This window comes from Hoplias malabaricus, chromosome 9 (assembly GCF_029633855.1).
Source record: "Hoplias malabaricus isolate fHopMal1 chromosome 9, fHopMal1.hap1, whole genome shotgun sequence".
Taxonomy (NCBI): Eukaryota; Metazoa; Chordata; class Actinopteri; order Characiformes; family Erythrinidae; genus Hoplias; species Hoplias malabaricus.
The window spans coordinates 630,001-647,318 of NC_089808.1; the positions used below are offsets into that span (position 1 = coordinate 630,001).

A 17,318-nucleotide genomic window follows, 5' to 3' on the forward strand; every position below is an offset into this window, starting at 1 on the left:
CCCTTCACTGCTGCGATATACATGTGAATGCAAGTGTCCAGTAACTGAAATAACCTCAGTCAGAAACGTCATACTGGTGCTTTACTGGAACAATCAACACTAATGGTCTGAGGATAGAACAGTCAAGTCCTACTGAGAATAGAGTCCAGGAAGAAGCCGGCAACAGCAAGAGATAAAACGCTCGTGTCTAACAAATGTAAACAGTGAAATATGAAGAACATGATCCCATTATAGAAACAACATACTGTTGAAAAAGTGTCAGCACACGTGAAAGAAACAGACCTGGTGAAGACCTGGAGGTAACGGTCATCTCTGATCCCGTCCTCTAAAGGCACATTGACCGCATACCAGCGTCCCTTCCCCAGTCCGGTGTCGCTCACATCGCCCGTGCCTGTCCAACACATCAGGGAGGTCAGTGAGAGCGCTGGCTATGGTTTTATAATAATAATAATAAATACAAGTCATACATTCCTACAGAGTGCAGTGTAATCAACAGAATTTAAGAACTGATAACGACCAGATAGCAATCAATTAATCGTTTTCAACAAAACGCTGACTGTGTGGATGATCTGCTGCATTGTGGAACACACTATAAAAGGAAAACACATTCAATAAAAAACATCAAAACAACACATATTCTAACTTCTGATTGGTTAAAATCCACAAAAAACAGTGGAGAGTAATGTTGTTTATTTATAAGGCAATTAAATGTAATCCAATATAAAACTGAAACTGATAGCATATGTACACACCTCAATGTATACAGCACAATATCAGTGCAGATCACCTGACACCAGCCAACTATATCAGCTGCTTCTAGAACCCATGAAGAAGCACTTGTAGCACAGTTTATAGTACACAAACGCATAACAGCTATAATGCTGATGTTCAGATATATCTCCCTCTCACTGAACGTTACTCTACTGGAGTCAGCAAAGCCATTGTCTCCGCTATCGAATCAGTAATCAGACTCTGTGGGCGCTGATGTGGAGCTGGCTGCTCAGGCTTTGGCAATGGTTGAAACATAGCTGTCGATTAAGTGAATTAAAAGGCAGACGGATCTGCAGTGAGGCAGAGAGTCATGCTGAACCAACCTGGGAAGAAGCCAGGAGAGAACTTATGCAGAGAGACTGTCATCACTTTGGAAGTGAAGCTGAATGCATCTTCCACACCTGCAGATCAGACCACAGATCACACAGAAATATAAAGATCCTTATTCATCAGAATGTTAATACAATCAATTTGCCTCAGGGTTGGGCATGAAATACCACGTTTATTGTATAATGCTTGCTATGCGCAAGTGAGTCAGGGGTCATTGGTATTGTGCTCTTGGTGTAAATGGTGTATTTAAAAGAAGGCCCAGATGTTGCAAGCATAGTATAAGCTGCTGTTGACCACACAATCTTCGTGAGAGAATATTCAGTCACTGTCTCAGTGCAAGACTGCATAGAATTCAGGGCCTTCTCCAACTACCGTTCATAACGTGATGAAGAGATTCAGGGAGTCATGGGGAAGTCTTGTGCATGAAGGCGAAGGGCAGCTTCTGAGACCAAGTTTTGTTTGTGTTCTGTGCCTAAGTCCATCAGTCATCCAGGTGTTAGCAACCAAAAGTGCAAAGAGCAGCACCTGTGATGACATGGGGGTGATCTGTATTAATGTGAAGGTACCATTGATGAGGATGTTTATGCTGGTATTATGATGAGATATATATTATGCTTTCAAGAAAACGTCTTTCCCCAGGGACTCCGTATGTATTTCAGTAGTACAATGCCAGGCCTCTCTCTGCACGAGTTACAACAGTGTGGCTTCGTAGACACAGAGTGCGTACGCTTGACCGACCGGCATACAGTCCAGACCTGTCTCCTATTAAAAATGTATGGCACATCATGCACAGGGGAATCAGACAATAGCACGCACAGACTGCTGAGCAGTTCAAGTCTCATATACAGCAGGAATGGGCAGAAATTCCACAACACACACCGCAACGAGTGGTATCTTAAATTTCCACAGAATTAAACAGTACAATTAAAAGAAATGTTACATGAACCAGTGGTAAACCTGCTTCTGTTTTTAAATGTGTTTAGATTTAACAAAAAGCACCAGACCTTTCAATGAGCTTTGACCTTCTGTCTGTTTTTAATGAACTTTCAAGTGTTTTTACTGCATTTTTACACAGTGTCCCATGTTTTTTACGGATACAGGGTTTTACATAATGATTACCGTCTCCATGATGAAGATCCACATCCACATAGAGCACCCTCTCGTACTTCTCTCGCAGTTTGAGGATGCCTAGAACAGCATCATTCACATAGCAGAAGCCTGACGCCTCATCCCTTTAAACACAAAACACATACTGTGAATACTTAACATTTCACTACACTCATAACTCTCAGGCCATTTTTCTTGGCCGATGAAGCAAATGTTCCCACATGAAACTGTGGATGAAGAGCTGCTCTATCCAGCGCTGTGCTGTGGTCCGGCCCGTGGTAAAAGATTTTAAACATGAATTATGTAGGTTCTGAGTATTTGAAATTGTTGCATTGCTATTTGAAATCACTGAGGCTGTGTAGACCATTTAGTGACATCACAAAACCCATTTCAGAACAAGTAGGGACTCATTCGCAAACTGCAATAGGTTAATTCTCTGGAACTTTCATTTAACTGACAAAGGTGCTCTTTTAAAAATATAAACACATTTAGAATCTGATGCCTACACACACTCAAGAGTCTAGACAGAGGCATGTTTACTACTGTGTTATGGCACCTTTCCTATTGATTACACTTTTAGATAGATAAATAGATAGATACTTTATTGATCCCCAGGGGTCAACAGTTTTAAACTGTTGTGTAATTTAGGACGCTACATGTTGGATGTTTTGCTAAATACTTTCTAATTACGTTCACTGAACATTTGTTTATAATTTTAAAAATACTAGGATTAAAATACTTTAATCACTAATTCACCAACTCCTACACTTCTTCCTGATTGGTTCATAGTGGATCCAAAGCCCACCAGGGATCACTGACCCAAAGCAGGAGTCCGCCTCAGACAAAGTTCTTCAGGTAAAACATTAAAATTAATTTCTCTGTTCATTTTTCAGTTGCATAAAAGTTCAAAGAAAAAGAGTAATCAAGGTTATTTTTATTGCATTTTACAAAATGGCCAAACTTTCTTGGATATTGAGTTTGTACAATACTCAAGCAACCAATCACATGATTGAAAATATAAATAAATAAAAATAAACATATGTTGATGATGTGTTTGTGCCTGTAAAAATACTGCACATGAAAATCTGCTGAACACGGAGAGTGTTGATTGCTTGTGAAGTAATGAGGACAAGTTTTGTTCCAAACGTGTCATTCCCAGTTTTTTTATTGAATGTTTTTTTCAATTTTTCATCATTGATTTATTCATCTATTTATAAACTAAACCAGATGTTTGATTAGAGACCTACATTTAACACAGGGCAGCCACAACGAGAGGTCTGGGTACGGTTAAATCAACACACTGACAAACAATCTCTCTGCTTAGTGAATCTCATTTTTTTGAATGTCTTGGAGGTTTAAACATTTTTAAACACGTTTATACACATGCTTTTATTTTGCTTGGTTTTTTTTTCCGAGGTACCTAAATTAGCATTAGCACAGTATATTTAGTATATTTTACTCACCCACCCCATGCACCCCTTTCAGAGTTAAACAATACAATGTTTAAAAATCAGATTTGTAGATTCAATGTTGGAGCTTTTACAATAGCTTACGTTTTCAAATCAGTTGATTTGGATCAAACAAATCTGCATTTAGATCTCTTATAAAAGGCTGAAACGTTTGAAAGTGGAAACTCGGTGAAGGTTATAAAGCTTGACAAAACATGCTGAGTCCTCTTACTTCTTAGCATGATGCCAGCCTCCTGCCCAGTTGATAGCCACTTCACACTTTCCATCCAGCAAACACTGGGCAGCGGTCAGAGATGCTCCAGAAACAGCAGCAGCATAATCAAATATTCCCTCCACAATCGGACAATCGTACCCTGAGGGTGGATCAAAAAAACACAGCACAGCGTAAAGAAAACATTTCTGGCAACTGGACACTTTCAGATGAAAGCCTGTTTCAGCCACTTGAAGAAAAAAATAGGCCACACACTAAGTCATAATAATGAGATAGTCCGTCATAATAATGAGATACTAAGTCAATTAAGAGATACTAAATCATAATAATGAGACAGTAAGTTAATTATGAGACACTATGTCATAATAATGAGACACTAAGTCATAATAATGAGATAATAAGTAATAACAATGAGATACTAAGTCATAACAATGAGATAATAAGTCATAATAATGAGACAAACATGTCCATGCAAAAGAAGCATGGAGGAATTTGTTGCCTGTTCCACTAATGGGTCTTTTAACACTGGTTTAATCTTTTTCACTGAACCAGGGAGTGCTGAGACTGATTTAATCTTCTTATTTATTTAATATCTAAATATGAAGTCACCAGGACCCACATATATTAGTGAAGATAAATACTGAATTCAAATCATTTGTAAAACCACATTTGAAATATTCTTCAGTGTGTTCATGATCCATTTGACAGGCAATCTCTTCTACCTTTGTGATTAAAATCATTAAATATCTAATATATCTATATATTAATTTCTGATATCTTTCTCATAATGGACCGTGAATGGAAAAGTGCTAAAAATGTGACATTTGTCAAACACTGCCAGTATATTTTTAATGAGAGAAAAGCTAAACCACGTGTGGCTGGTACCCAACATCAAAGCCAATTTGCTTATTTTGTCCAAGACTCAACTAAAGCTGCAATGGGTTTGATAGAACTTTTGGCCTCATACTGCCCTCTGGTGTTTGAGTGTATTATAACAACAGACATGATTTTACTTGCACTTGTGGTTGGACAATGGTCTTTTAATTCACTTTAGGGTCTGGAGAATATAGACCCATCTAAGACCCCAAAAGGTGCTTGCAGTGTGAGCTGGGACAAAAAGTTCAAATTCCAGAAATTACATTTACTGCTCTGTTTCAGAACTTAGACTGAAACAGAACTGGGCCCACATTCCCTAAACATGTTAGTGTTAAGATCATCTTGAGAGAGAGAGAGAGAGAGAGAGAGAGAGAGAGAGAGAGAGGGAGAGAGAGAGAGAGAGAGAGGGAGAGAGAGAGAGAGAGAAAGAGAGAGAGAGAGAAAGGAAGAGAGAGAGAGAGAGAGACAGAGAGAGAGAGAGAGAGAGAGAGAGAAAGAATGAGAGAAAGAAAGAAAAAAGAAAGGGAGAGAGAGAGAGAGAGAAAGAATGAGAGAGAAAGAATGAGAGAGAAAGAAAGAAAAAAGAGAGAGAGAGAAGAGAGAGAGAAAGAAAGATAGACAAAGAAAGAAAAAAGAAAGAGAGAAAGAATGAGAGAGAAAGAAAGAAAAAAGAGAGAGAGAGAAGAGAGAGAGAAAAAGATAGACAAAGAAAGAAAAAAGAAATAGAGAAAGAAAGATAGACAAAGAAAGAAAAAAGAAAGAGAGAAAGAGCAAAAGAAAGAAAGGGAGATAGAGAGAAAGAAAGAAAGAAAGAAAGAAAACGAGAGAGAGAAAGAAAACTGAAAGCAAATTGGACTATAAAATAAACTTCAGCAACAAATAGAAATATATTTAAATTAGTCTGTGACAAGAAGTCAATGTGTTCATGCCTTACACCCATTGACCACAGGTTCCAGACCCCCCACAGCCCAGATCAGGACGAACAGTTTGAGAAAATTAATGAATTACTATGAATTGCAGCCCAGCAAAATAAACGGGGTTCTTGCATTTCCCCTTCTATTCTACTCATTCAATTAGATCGCAGTGTGTACAGTACACACACATTCACTCTTACCCAGTCCAAAATCACCAGACTGAGGGTCATCGTTGTCTCCACTTTGGCTGATCTTGTGGAGATGCTCGAGGTACGAATGTGTGTGGAACACTGCCATCTCCTCCAATGAAGCCACTCGAGGCTTAACGACACTGCAATGACAATCAGTTTAATCTTAAATCACAATTCACCACAAATATGTCGCTTTTAATTTTTATACAAAAGCAATAGACCTGATTATGAAAGGTATTAAATTTCCAACCTCATGTACCGTAATAAGCCATACGCTTCGATTAGGGAATGCACCATACTCGCCTGTGGACAGAGAATAAAAGTTACACTGAATAAGATATGGTTTATAAGCCATTCCTCATAAGAAAAATAGAGCTGTGATGTCATTTGATATTTTCACATAATGTAATACTGTCGCTGAGTGTTGGGCTGATGTAAACTGGTGGAACACAAACACATTTCCATATGTAAACTATAAAACTAAACTTGTGATACATTTGAATAAATGAGCTGCATTTGAGGACCGTTCGCCTTAGAACCTCCTACATGCAGCTTTCTGTCATGAGTGGATTTTAAAGTGCTGTTGACCAGAAGCTTATACACAGAACAGCGTCTCGTGAACCAGGTATCTGTTAGTTTAAGCCTTAAGATATCCATCTAACGTTGTTCATCAGCCCCCAAGGAACGCCTTCGTGTTTATGGCATGTATTTTCTGTGAGGAGAATAAAGAAGCTCTCTCTCCAACAGTCAGCTAACACTGTCGACATTTCTGAGCCTGAACGTTCTTCCGGAATGTCGCGCTCCGAATCAGACTCTTTAGAATGACCTCCTTTACACCTCAACGATTAAATCCCGCGAGCATACGGACGTATGTAAATATTACTGCGCTTTACTCTTCAGGGACCCTTCAGCCCCTCACTCACCCGGTTCGGCACTTTACTCAAAGAATCACAGGTCTCCACGTACTCCGCGCTGTTAATATACACCACCCTGCGCCTAGTAACTTTAACATCGTCAGAGTCGGCCCCCTCACACATTTAACACTGCACTCTTCACACCACCAGAGTTATAAACATAAACACATCAGAGAGCCCCCGCTCTGCCTCAGAGTTTAAAGAGAACACAAGCTTGACGACATCCGGCACACTCCATTTCAAAATAAAAGCCCGTCTTCTGAATTAGAGAGTCCATACCCAACCCCGCTCCTCTTTGTCCTGTTTTGAGGCGGATTATAAACTTCCAAAAACCTCTACTATATGAACCTCTCCCATGTCTTATTCCCTTTAAAATAATAAAATAATAGATGATTTGTTCCTTAGCTTTTAAGTTTGAACAATGCTTTTGAGTGGTTATATTTTGTTGTGACTCATTAAAAAAATTGGAGCTGAAAAAATCCAATATTGTCTTAAAACTGTCTTAGATTTAACTCGTTTTCAGTTCAGTATGAATTCAGATTTATTAAGATCTATGCCTCCATCTCCTCCCGCCCCTCACAGATTCAAAATCCCTGACAAAAAATGTTAATGTGATAAGCTCTTCGGGTTTATGGTGTAAGAAAACTTAGCTCTGTCTAAAACAGAAGTTTAAAAACAGAAATGCAGAGCCAATGGCTATTTTGCAGATGATACTGTCCCCTAACATTATATATATATATATATATATATATATATATATATATATATATAGAGAGAGAGAGAGAGAGAGAGAGAGAGAGAGAGAATTTCTTTTATTTTGCTTGTCTACTGCCCTAGGGTCTTGTTATTTGCAGTGCGCATGCGCTAGTGTGGATGTGGCTGAGAGTTTGAAGCTGTAAAGTAAACACTGATAGAATGAAGGCTTCGCTGTGTTTTATAGCTTGTCTCTTAAGTTTTTCCGCTGCAGAACAAGACGAGAGGCTTCCGAATAAATGTGAAGGTAAGACACTCTGGAGTTCCACAGCTGTTTGGAGCTTCACTGTTGTGCTTTATGTGTCGTTATAGTTCATAGTAATAAGCGTCTGAGAAATATAACTCGTCATCACGCTTTTTTGTTGTATTATTGGGCAGTGTGCAAATTCTTGACAACAGAACTGCAGTCAGCCCTGGACAAGACTGGCCGCTCCAAAGAGGTATTGGAGCTTGGAGAGGTGCTGGACACTGGCAAACGCAGGCGCAAGATCCAGTATAACACCTCGTAAGTGAATGAATGACACAAACTCTCACTGAATGGAAATAGCTAAAGAAATCTTTTGAGAGTGTAGTCACCTTATTAAAAGATACATTACATCAAACATCAGTGTTTATAGTTATATAATGTAGAAGATGAAAGTGGGAGAAGTTGAATATCTGAAAATACAAATTGAAGGTAACAGTGTGGAGTTAGAAATAAACCAGTTTTAAAGCTTTAAGGGACTTTTAATTTTGATAAGGAGTTCTTTAAATCATGTTGGTGCACTGGGTGTTTTTTATACAGCACTGTGTTTATACAGAAGTGTGGTGTATTCTCCCTGTGTCTGTGTGGGTTTCCTCCAGGTGACTGTCTGTGAGGCGAGTGGTGTGTTCTCCCTGTGTCTGTGTGGGTTTCCTCCGGGTGACTGTCTGTGAGGCGAGTGGTGTGTTCTCCCTGTGTCTGTGTGGGTTTCCTCCAGGTGACTGTCTGTGAGGCGAGTGGTGTGTTCTCCCTGTGTCTGTGTGGGTTTCCTCCGGGTGACTGTCTGTGAGGCGAGTGGTGTGTTCTCCCTGTGTCTGTGTGGGTTTCCTCCGGGTGACTGTCTGTGAGGCGAGTGGTGTGTTCTCCCTGTGTCTGCGTGGGTTTCCTTCAGGTGCTCCAATTTCCTCCCACAGTCCAAAAAAACACATGTTGGTAGGTGGATTGGCAACTCAAAAGTGTCCGTAGGTGTGAGTGTGTGAGGGAATGTGTGTTGCCCTGTGAAGGACTGGCGCCCCCTCCAGGGTGTATTACTGCCTTGCACCCAATGATTCCAGGTAGGCTCTGGACAGACTGCGACCCTGAACTGGATAAGTGGTTACAGATAATGAATGGATGGATGGACTAAAGTCTTAAGCTTGGATATGCGTTTGTTGTTATTCATAGTACTGTTCTGAATGTGTCTTTGTCAAGAGAAACACGACTGACAGAAGCTGTGGACAACATCTGTGAGGGAATACTGCAGTACAGGATCCACGCTGAGAGACCTGGGAGCCTCCGCTATGCCAAGGTTCTATACTTCAACACTGGTCAACCTGCTTCCCTTCCTGTGTTTTGGTTTCTTTGAAAATTGATACTCTCACCATGCAATCACCCCAGACTGTAATCACCAAATGGATGGCTCTACCTGTCTGGCTTGGATGTGTTTCAGGGTATCAGCCAGACCATGAGCACACTGAAGAACCTGGTTAATAAAGGGGTGAAGGTGGAGCTGGGTGTCCCCTATGAGCTCTGGGATGAGCCGTCAGTGGAAGTGGCTGATATGAAGAGACAGGTAACACTCCGGTCAATTAAAAATGGTGGGGTATGTAGAGATCAAAATGCATCATGTTTTATCACACGTTGTGTTATTTTTAACCAGAGAAACTTCTGTCTGAGGAACAAAAACCTCTATCTGTTTAGTAACCCATAGCAGGTGTGATGTATAGCTGTATATTAAAAAAAAATATATCAAAGTGTTTGAAAAATATTTGAAAATATATCACAGTGTAGGGGCGGCACGGTGGCGCAACAGGTAGGTGTCGCAGTCACACGGCTCCAGGGGCCTGGAGGTTGTGGGTTCGATTTCCGCTCCAGGTGACTGTCTGTGAGGAGTGTGGTGTGTTCTCCCTGTGTCTGCGTGGGTTTCCTCCGGGTGTCTGTCTGTGAGGAGTGTGGTGTGTTCTCCCTGTGTCTGCGTGGGTTTCCTCCCGGTGACTGTCTGTGAGGAGTGTGGTGTGTTCTCTCTGTGTCTGCGTGGGTTTCCTCCCGGTGACTGTCTGTGAGGAGTGTGGTGTGTTCTCTCTGTGTCTGCGTGGGTTTCCTCCGGGTGACTGTCTGTGAGGAGTGTGGTGTGTTCTCTCTGTGTCTGCGTGGGTTTCCTCCGGGTGACTGTCTGTGAGGAATGTGGTGTGTTCTCTCTGTGTCTGCGTGGGTTTCCTCCGGGTGACTGTCTGTGAGGAGTGTGGTGTGTTCTCTCTGTGTCTGCATGGGTTTCCTCCGGGTGACTGTCTGTGAGGAGTGTGGTGTGTTCTCTCTGTGTCTGCGTGGGTTTCCTCTGGGTACCCCGGTTTCCTTCCACGCTCCAAAAACACACGTTGGTAGGTGGATTGGAGGATCAAAAGTGTCCGTAGGTGTGAGTGTGTGAGTGAATGTGTGAGTGTGTGTGTTGCCCTGTGAAGGACTGGCGCCCCCTCCAGGACTCACCGCGACCCTGAACTGGATAAGGGTTACAGACCATGAATGAATGAATGAATGAATATCAGTGTGAATAATGTTTAATCTCAATTTTTATTTTTTGGAATAAACACTAGTTTTCCTTTTTCAAAATGAACAGATCATTAGAAAAGCTCAGACATTAAATGTCAGTTTCTAAAATCCATGAAAACTCAAAAGTTTTTTCTTCCCATTGTAGCCTCACAATTTTGGAAATATAAAATTTTGTTTAAAAAATAACAGTGTGTCAGGGTGAAAATGTCTTTGAAGAGACTGAGATGTTAAGGAGGAAGTTCACACGTGCTGGTAACAAGCTTGTCTTTTAGTGTGAGAACATGTTGGAAGAATATGAGGAGGTGGTGGAGGACTGGTACTTCAATCATCAAGAGCAAAGACTGGAGAAGTTTCTTTGTGAAACCCATGTCCTGAGAAACTCAGACTCTGGTGAGAACATCAACATTTTCCCATAATTAATGTTGTCAATGATTATTTGAAGCTGCCTGCTGCTGTTCTTGCATCGACACAATCTTTTTCATATTCCTACGACTAGTTTGATATTTATATGTTATTCTCACTGTTCACTCTGTTTCAGAATGTTTAAAGGAGACATGGAAGGGTGATATGGGCATTAAAGAATCAGCAGAGGAGTCTGAGAAGGAGTGGATTGAGGGGAAAGAAGGCAAGGGACAAACAGATGATGCTGGAGAACTCTGACGACGTCATGAACTCATCCAATCATTCGTCAGTTAGAATATGTCCTGAAGAAAAGTGGGAATGCATATTCAAGAACGTGTTTTGGTACTTGGTGGACGTTAAATATGGACAGATCTAATGTTTCTAGCGTGCAGTGCCTCCCTATGTAACCTTTAGGCTAAAGCAGGATGTTCAACAAAGACCTACACTGTGGGGCAGTTGTACAACCTGAGAATCACGTTATCTCTCACACTGCCCGTGTTTTATCATTTTAAACGTATAGTTTAGAGGTATTCTTTATTATTAAAATAAAATACATTACAATATTTAATTTTAAAGACTGAATGAGAGATTTTCAAACACTAGAACTGACACTTTTCTGGGAAGTGTCCCATTCGAGAGAAACTGTCAGAACTGTACGAATTAACGGTGTCAGTCGCCTGAAGCCTCAAGATTTTGTTTATACACATTTATCTTCGCAATAAAAGATGGATAACAAATAGATTTAATATACTTCCACTGTAAACACGGACTCTCGGCTCCTATCACTTCCACTTTAAAGAAATCTGAGTCAGTATCTCGACATTGACTTTGTTTACCTCTCTCTGTCTGACTTCAGTGGAAATGTTACACTGATGCACAGGACTGTTATTTTTATACAATGCTGTCATTTATAGTGAAGTCTCACCACAGGTGCCTTTATCTTCTTTTTAATCTGAAGGAGAGACAGGAGGATGGTGTAAGAGCATGTTACATATTAATCTTCTGTCCTCAGTTCTTTATCAGTGTATATTTATTCACGTTTGTTTTGTGTGATTTGAAGGTGCTTTTTGGGCTTTAATACAGTACCACATTATTATTATTATTATTATATAAATTTATAAAATACAGATATTGCAAGCAAAATAGAGTACTTTGTTCTTTTTATGATTATTTTAACAACAGTGTTCTGTGGAGATTTTAGATTTGTGCTTGTCTCCAGTCAATTATTTTTAATGTAAATGTTGAAAAATTGTTTTAAATGTTTAAATCTGTGGAGGCCTGATCTTCGACTTACATTTTATACCATTGGGAAAAACCCTTAAAGAAATTATTGCTCTGTTCTAAAGAGATGAATTTTGTGTGTCCTGAATGAGCTTTCACCAGTCAGGATCACATACGACTCTGAGCTAAAGAACATCTCGTCTCACACTGCCATACTCTCATTAATGTGGACAAGAACTGCAAGAACTGCCTACAAATGCAGGAAAAGGAGTTTGACTGACTCTCAAAGGACCAATCAGAAGTCTACTGTTGTAGCACGGCGTATAGAAAAGAACAGCTAGCTCCGTTGTTGGTTTGGAAGAGATTATTTTAAAAGCCAGCAACCTATTCCAAAGAAATTGGGATGGTAATGTTTATCACAGTGTTACATCAGTTCCTCGTTTTATCACCACTTTAAGTGTTTGGGAACTGAGGAGACCAGTTGCTGTAAAATGTTCTCCGATTGTTGCTTGTAATAGGATATTGGCTGCTGTACAGCTCTGGGCTGCAGTTAAAGTGTTTTTTTTTTTGTTTGTTTGTTTCATAACGCAACAATTGTTTCAGTGGTGAGATGTCTGGACTCTCTTCACACCCAGGCTCTTACTCAGGAGCCATGAAGTTGTAATTCATACAGAAACTGGATTAGCCTTCACTTACTGAAATAGGCAAGGGCAGATGTGCAAGTTGCCCATTCCTTTATTTTTTTGGTCAAATTCCACAATTTTGCCAGTAAATTTTGCCCTTCCCCAATTTTTTGATTTTGGAATTTGTTGCTGGCATCAAATTAAAAATGGTCATATATTTTTAAAAAAATAACAAGTCTAAATTTACAATTTTCTAATTACCAATGTCACAAATATTTTTACAAATATGTATTTAATTTCCTAATTAAAGCCTGCTTCCTGGTCTGTTTCTGAATATCTGAAATCCTCAGCAGCTGTTTAAGTCATTCATATTATATGTGGTAGCAATCCACATGTAATAAATATATATATATACATATTTGATGATTTTATGTTTAAAGTTATTTTTAACTGATGGTTGAAGACTTAAACCTTTTAGTAACAACTTCAAATAAACAGTTGCGTGTGTTTATAGGTTTGGGCTCTAGAGGGCAGTAGTGCTCTGTTGCCTCGGTTCCATTCACTGATTATAGAGCATTATTATTCGCTTCTGTGCAGATGTTTGAAGCAGTGAGTTGACTCATGGAGACTATGACCTGGGTGATGTTACTAATGTAGAAGCCTCAGTGGATAGACGTCACTTCCTGTGTATGTGAGCATCCGTCGCTGCACAGACTTGGGTCAAAACAGATGGAGGTGTTATTGCATATTGTTTATTGTACTTCTCGTCTTCCTCAAGTATCTCGTCTTTGGAGTGTATTCAGTTGAACGCAGGTTGAAAAGTGTTTGCAAATCATCACATTCTGTTTTTATTTATGTTTTACACAACGTCCTAAATTCATTGGAATTGGGGTCGTATTAATTCTGTTTTAAAAACAAATCAAACACAAAAAAAACATACTCTGACTTAAAGAGGACATCAACAACTGTGGGTAACTGTAGTTGGTTTACGTTCGGAAGCTCCACGCCTTTTAAGGTGGAATGGTTTGTTTGAGCAGAAAACAGACTGAAATTTAACTTTTCTGTACGCTTTTAATTCCCACAAAAACTCATTTGTAACTCAAGCTGTTTGTAGAAATAATGCAGTTTACTGTCTCCTTAATTTTGAGATATTTCCACCTTAATTAATTGGAAACAGTAAAGATAAGTCAGTATTACTCACCTATGGAGAGCAGTGTCACAGATGCTTCTTCTGTGCCATGAGCAGAGAGACAGAAAGCCTAGAAGACCAGTGAGACAACTTATTATTTACTTGTTTAGTGACATTCGGCTTCATAAACACATTACACCAGACTAGAGGAGAGCTAGCACAGGAAACGCCTTCTGAATTTAATAAATAATTTAATAAAGTGGGTTTATTTCATTACAATCGTGGACCTCACCTTTAACATGTTCTAAACTTCTACCCTGATCTATCGTTACACTTATTATAGCACCTTTCTAGACACCCAAGGACGCTTTACAATCCACACACACAGAAGCATCAGCCAAACACACACAGCATACTCTCAACCAGGAACGACCGTCCACCTGGAGGACTGCATCAGGCACTAGGGCACCATATCTGGGCACACACACATTCACATACAGACATTCATTCACATACACACCAGGACATTTATTAGAGAAGCCAATTCACCTACCCTCCATGTTTTTGGAGGAAACCCACGCAGACACAGGGAGAACATGGAAACTCCACCCAGATGGGACTTGAACCCAAGATCCCAGGTTCAGAGAAAAACGTATAAAGAACATATGAACATCTTTAAATGCATGTGAATTAAAATCCCTTCCTAGATTTGGGATTTTTCGTGGCGGAGGGGCTTGTGTGGTCTGATGATTCCAGGGCAATGTCACTGTTAGCTCCCAGCAGGGTCTCCAAGGAGGAACAGGTCAGGAGTGAAGATCAAAACAAACATGATCCAAGAAGCATCCCTAAGAATATAACAGTAAGAAGTGTACCCTGCGCAGGAGAGCCTTACCGGGACCTACCCCTGGAGCCAGGACTGGGGGTAGTGTTTGACGGCGAGCACCTGGTGGCTGCGCAGCACACATGACCCACCTGGGCTCAGCCCGAAAAGGCAACGTGTGAAGATCATGTGGGTCCACCACCCATGGAGTTTAGCAGCGGAAACTGGTTCTTGGGAGAGCTGTGTCATATCGCATCCTTCGCCATAATGTTGTCATAATCTTTAAAACGATATAAAAACCCAATGTCGTGATAATCGTGATATTCTGAGGTGTTTAGGTAATGACTCGGCGCTGCAACTATTCTGTTTGTTTTTTTATTTACTGTGAGGTTTAAAGGTTATTGTTTGTATAACTGTTGATGTTTAGTGTTTATATGCCCACAGTGTTCCTCACTTTGTGTGTGTGGTAAATGTATACACTACATTATTGTTTTGTACAAAATCAGAGTCTTGGTAAGATACAGTTTACAAAATAAGCAAATGTTTACATTTTTAAAATGTTTGTAACATTTGTAGTAAAATAAAACCTTTTAATAAATATAGCGTTGTAAAACTATTGATAAATATTAAATATATTTATATTTGTTATAATTAATATTAGTATAACATTGATTTTATTTCAATATTGTGTTCTTGAAATTAATATAATAATTTTTCAGTGTTTTTTCATGAGAGGTGCCGGGCCGGAGTGGGGATACTCACAAGTCCCCAGCTGTCGAGCGGACGAGAGGGTCACCTCAGTACGGCTTTGGCTTGCAGTGAGGAACACTTTGACTGTTGTGTGTGTGTGTGTGTGTGTGTGAACAGCAGAGTGGAGTATTCTGCATTCTTGGAGGCAGTGAGTGGGGCTCTAGAGAGGATTCCATGCACTGACTCTATTGTGTTGCTGGGGGACTTCAATGCTCACGTTGGCAATGACTGTGAAACCTGGAGAGGAGTGATTGGGAGGAACGGACTCCTGATCTGCCCCAGAGCGGTGTGAGGTTATTGGACTTCTGTGCTAGTGATTGTTTGTCCATAACGGACACCATGTTCGAACACGAGGTTGCTCATAAGTGCACTTGGTACCAGAGCACCTTGGGTCAAAGGTCAATGATGGACTTTGTGGCCGTGTCTTCTGACCTGAGGCCGTATGTTTTGGACACTCAGGTAAAGGGAGGGGCTGAGCTGTGCACCGATCACCATCTGGTGGTGAGTTGGACCCGACGGCGGGGAAAGCTCCCGGACAGACCTGGTAAACCCGAGCGTATAGTGAGGATGTGCTGGGAAAAGCGGGAAGAGGACTCTGTCCGGAGGGACTTCAACTCTCACCTCCGAGAGAACCACTTTCTTCCACTTAAATCCAGCATTCATTCATTCAGAAACACACATTGGAAGGTGGATTGGCTCAAATAGTGTTCATAGGAGTGAGTGATTCCGGGTGGGCTCTGCACCTACTGCGATGATGAACTGGAAAAGTGGGCACAGATAATGAATGAATTAACTCTGGGTATAGTTTTGGTTGAAAGTCTGAAATAGAAGTGGGAGAAAGTCAAGTTACAACTCAAAATTGAAATTAAGCTTAGATCTTGCATTCAGAACTGTTCTGGAGTGATGCTATTGGTTCATTCATCTTTAACTTTTACACAGTTCAAAGGTCATCAGCGGTGCTCAAATCATCTGTAAAACAAAGATAAAGACAAACATGTTTTTGTTTGAGAGCAAATCTGAATATCACACGTTCACTCAGCCACCGTCTCAAACACACAACGTTAATATTCTGAAAAACAGCTGTACATTACATGATGGCCACTTTTGGCTGAGAATATGGTGAAGGTGAAGGTAAGTCACACATTCATTCATCAACTAAACAAACTCATAGATGAAGACATTTGTAGACACTCCTCTAAATTTGAGTGAATGCAGCCACATTAAGAGAGAGTCATTTGAATGAGAATGAGTTAAAAAGAAGATAAATGTTGAGCAGTGGAATTGAGTGATGGAGCACCATTCAACACTTTTATGATGAATGGCTTTTTTGATCCAAACTAATCATCCAACATCAATACCTGGCGTCACCGGTGCTTACCAAACCTCACAGCAAGTTTCAACATGTAGAAGAGTAGAAGCTGTTAGACGAGTGCAGCAAAAACTCCCTCAGAACACCTCTGATTTAAGAAGACGTCGGAGGAGCAGGTGTATCGTGAGTCTGTGATGGAGTGATTTGTATTTACATCTTCAGTGTGCAGGGAGTGAAACAGTATGCATCTAGTTACATCCACATCTAATGCAGACACAGAGAGAACACACCACACTCCTCACAGACAGTCACTCGGAGCGGGACTCAAACCCACAACCTCCAGGACCCTGCAGCTGTGTGACCGGGACACTACCTGCTGCTCCACCGTGCCGTCCTTATTCATTTTTTCTTTTTTCTAAAAAACTAAACAGACAAAAAGTGATGCGGAATTCCTGTTATTTTTTTTGGCTCTCACCTTGCGTTCCCCCAGGGTTTTTTTCCCCCTTGTTTTTTCATTACAAAAATTGGCTGCTGTGCAAATGTGTCACCCCTGACTGTGTTTATTCTGCTAAACTCATGTCTCCCCCATCTTCACCCCTGAAAAATGTCTAAAGATGATCTTACACAGTCATTTTTCTTTCAGAGCAGAGATGGAGAGCCTCTGTAGGGCCTTTTGTTGTCCAAGTACAGCTCAGATTAAGTGTTTAGTCATCTCTGGTGGGTGTGCTAAATCTATCAGCTAGTTTTCCAGATACTTTAAT

At 40.4% G+C, this 17,318-nt stretch overlaps 2 protein-coding genes across 2 annotated transcripts in view; one reads left to right on the top strand and one right to left on the bottom strand.

The window, feature by feature from the left end:
* Window positions 1-7,023, bottom strand: part of hdac8 (histone deacetylase 8) — a 28,202-nt gene extending 21,179 nt beyond the window's left edge. The window contains exons 1-7 of the mRNA XM_066681383.1: window positions 6,793-7,023; window positions 6,120-6,172; window positions 5,879-6,009; window positions 3,889-4,030; window positions 2,221-2,333; window positions 1,095-1,172; window positions 283-391 (exon numbers count right to left, since the gene is read on the bottom strand). Coding sequence (XP_066537480.1) covers window positions 283-391; window positions 1,095-1,172; window positions 2,221-2,333; window positions 3,889-4,030; window positions 5,879-6,009; window positions 6,120-6,172; window positions 6,793-6,906 — 740 coding nt within the window. The 5' untranslated portion in view covers window positions 6,907-7,023. The remainder of the gene's footprint in view (window positions 1-282; window positions 392-1,094; window positions 1,173-2,220; window positions 2,334-3,888; window positions 4,031-5,878; window positions 6,010-6,119; window positions 6,173-6,792) is intronic.
* Window positions 7,024-7,641: 618 nt separating this feature from the next.
* cnpy4 (canopy FGF signaling regulator 4) lies at window positions 7,642-11,789 on the top strand. Its single transcript, XM_066681669.1, has 6 exons — window positions 7,642-7,783; window positions 7,915-8,041; window positions 8,969-9,065; window positions 9,207-9,329; window positions 10,576-10,693; window positions 10,842-11,789. Exons 1-6 carry the CDS (start codon window positions 7,699-7,701, stop codon window positions 10,961-10,963), a joined length of 672 nt encoding a protein of 223 aa, XP_066537766.1. The 5' UTR covers window positions 7,642-7,698; the 3' UTR covers window positions 10,964-11,789.
* Window positions 11,790-17,318: the final 5,529 nt, after the last annotated feature.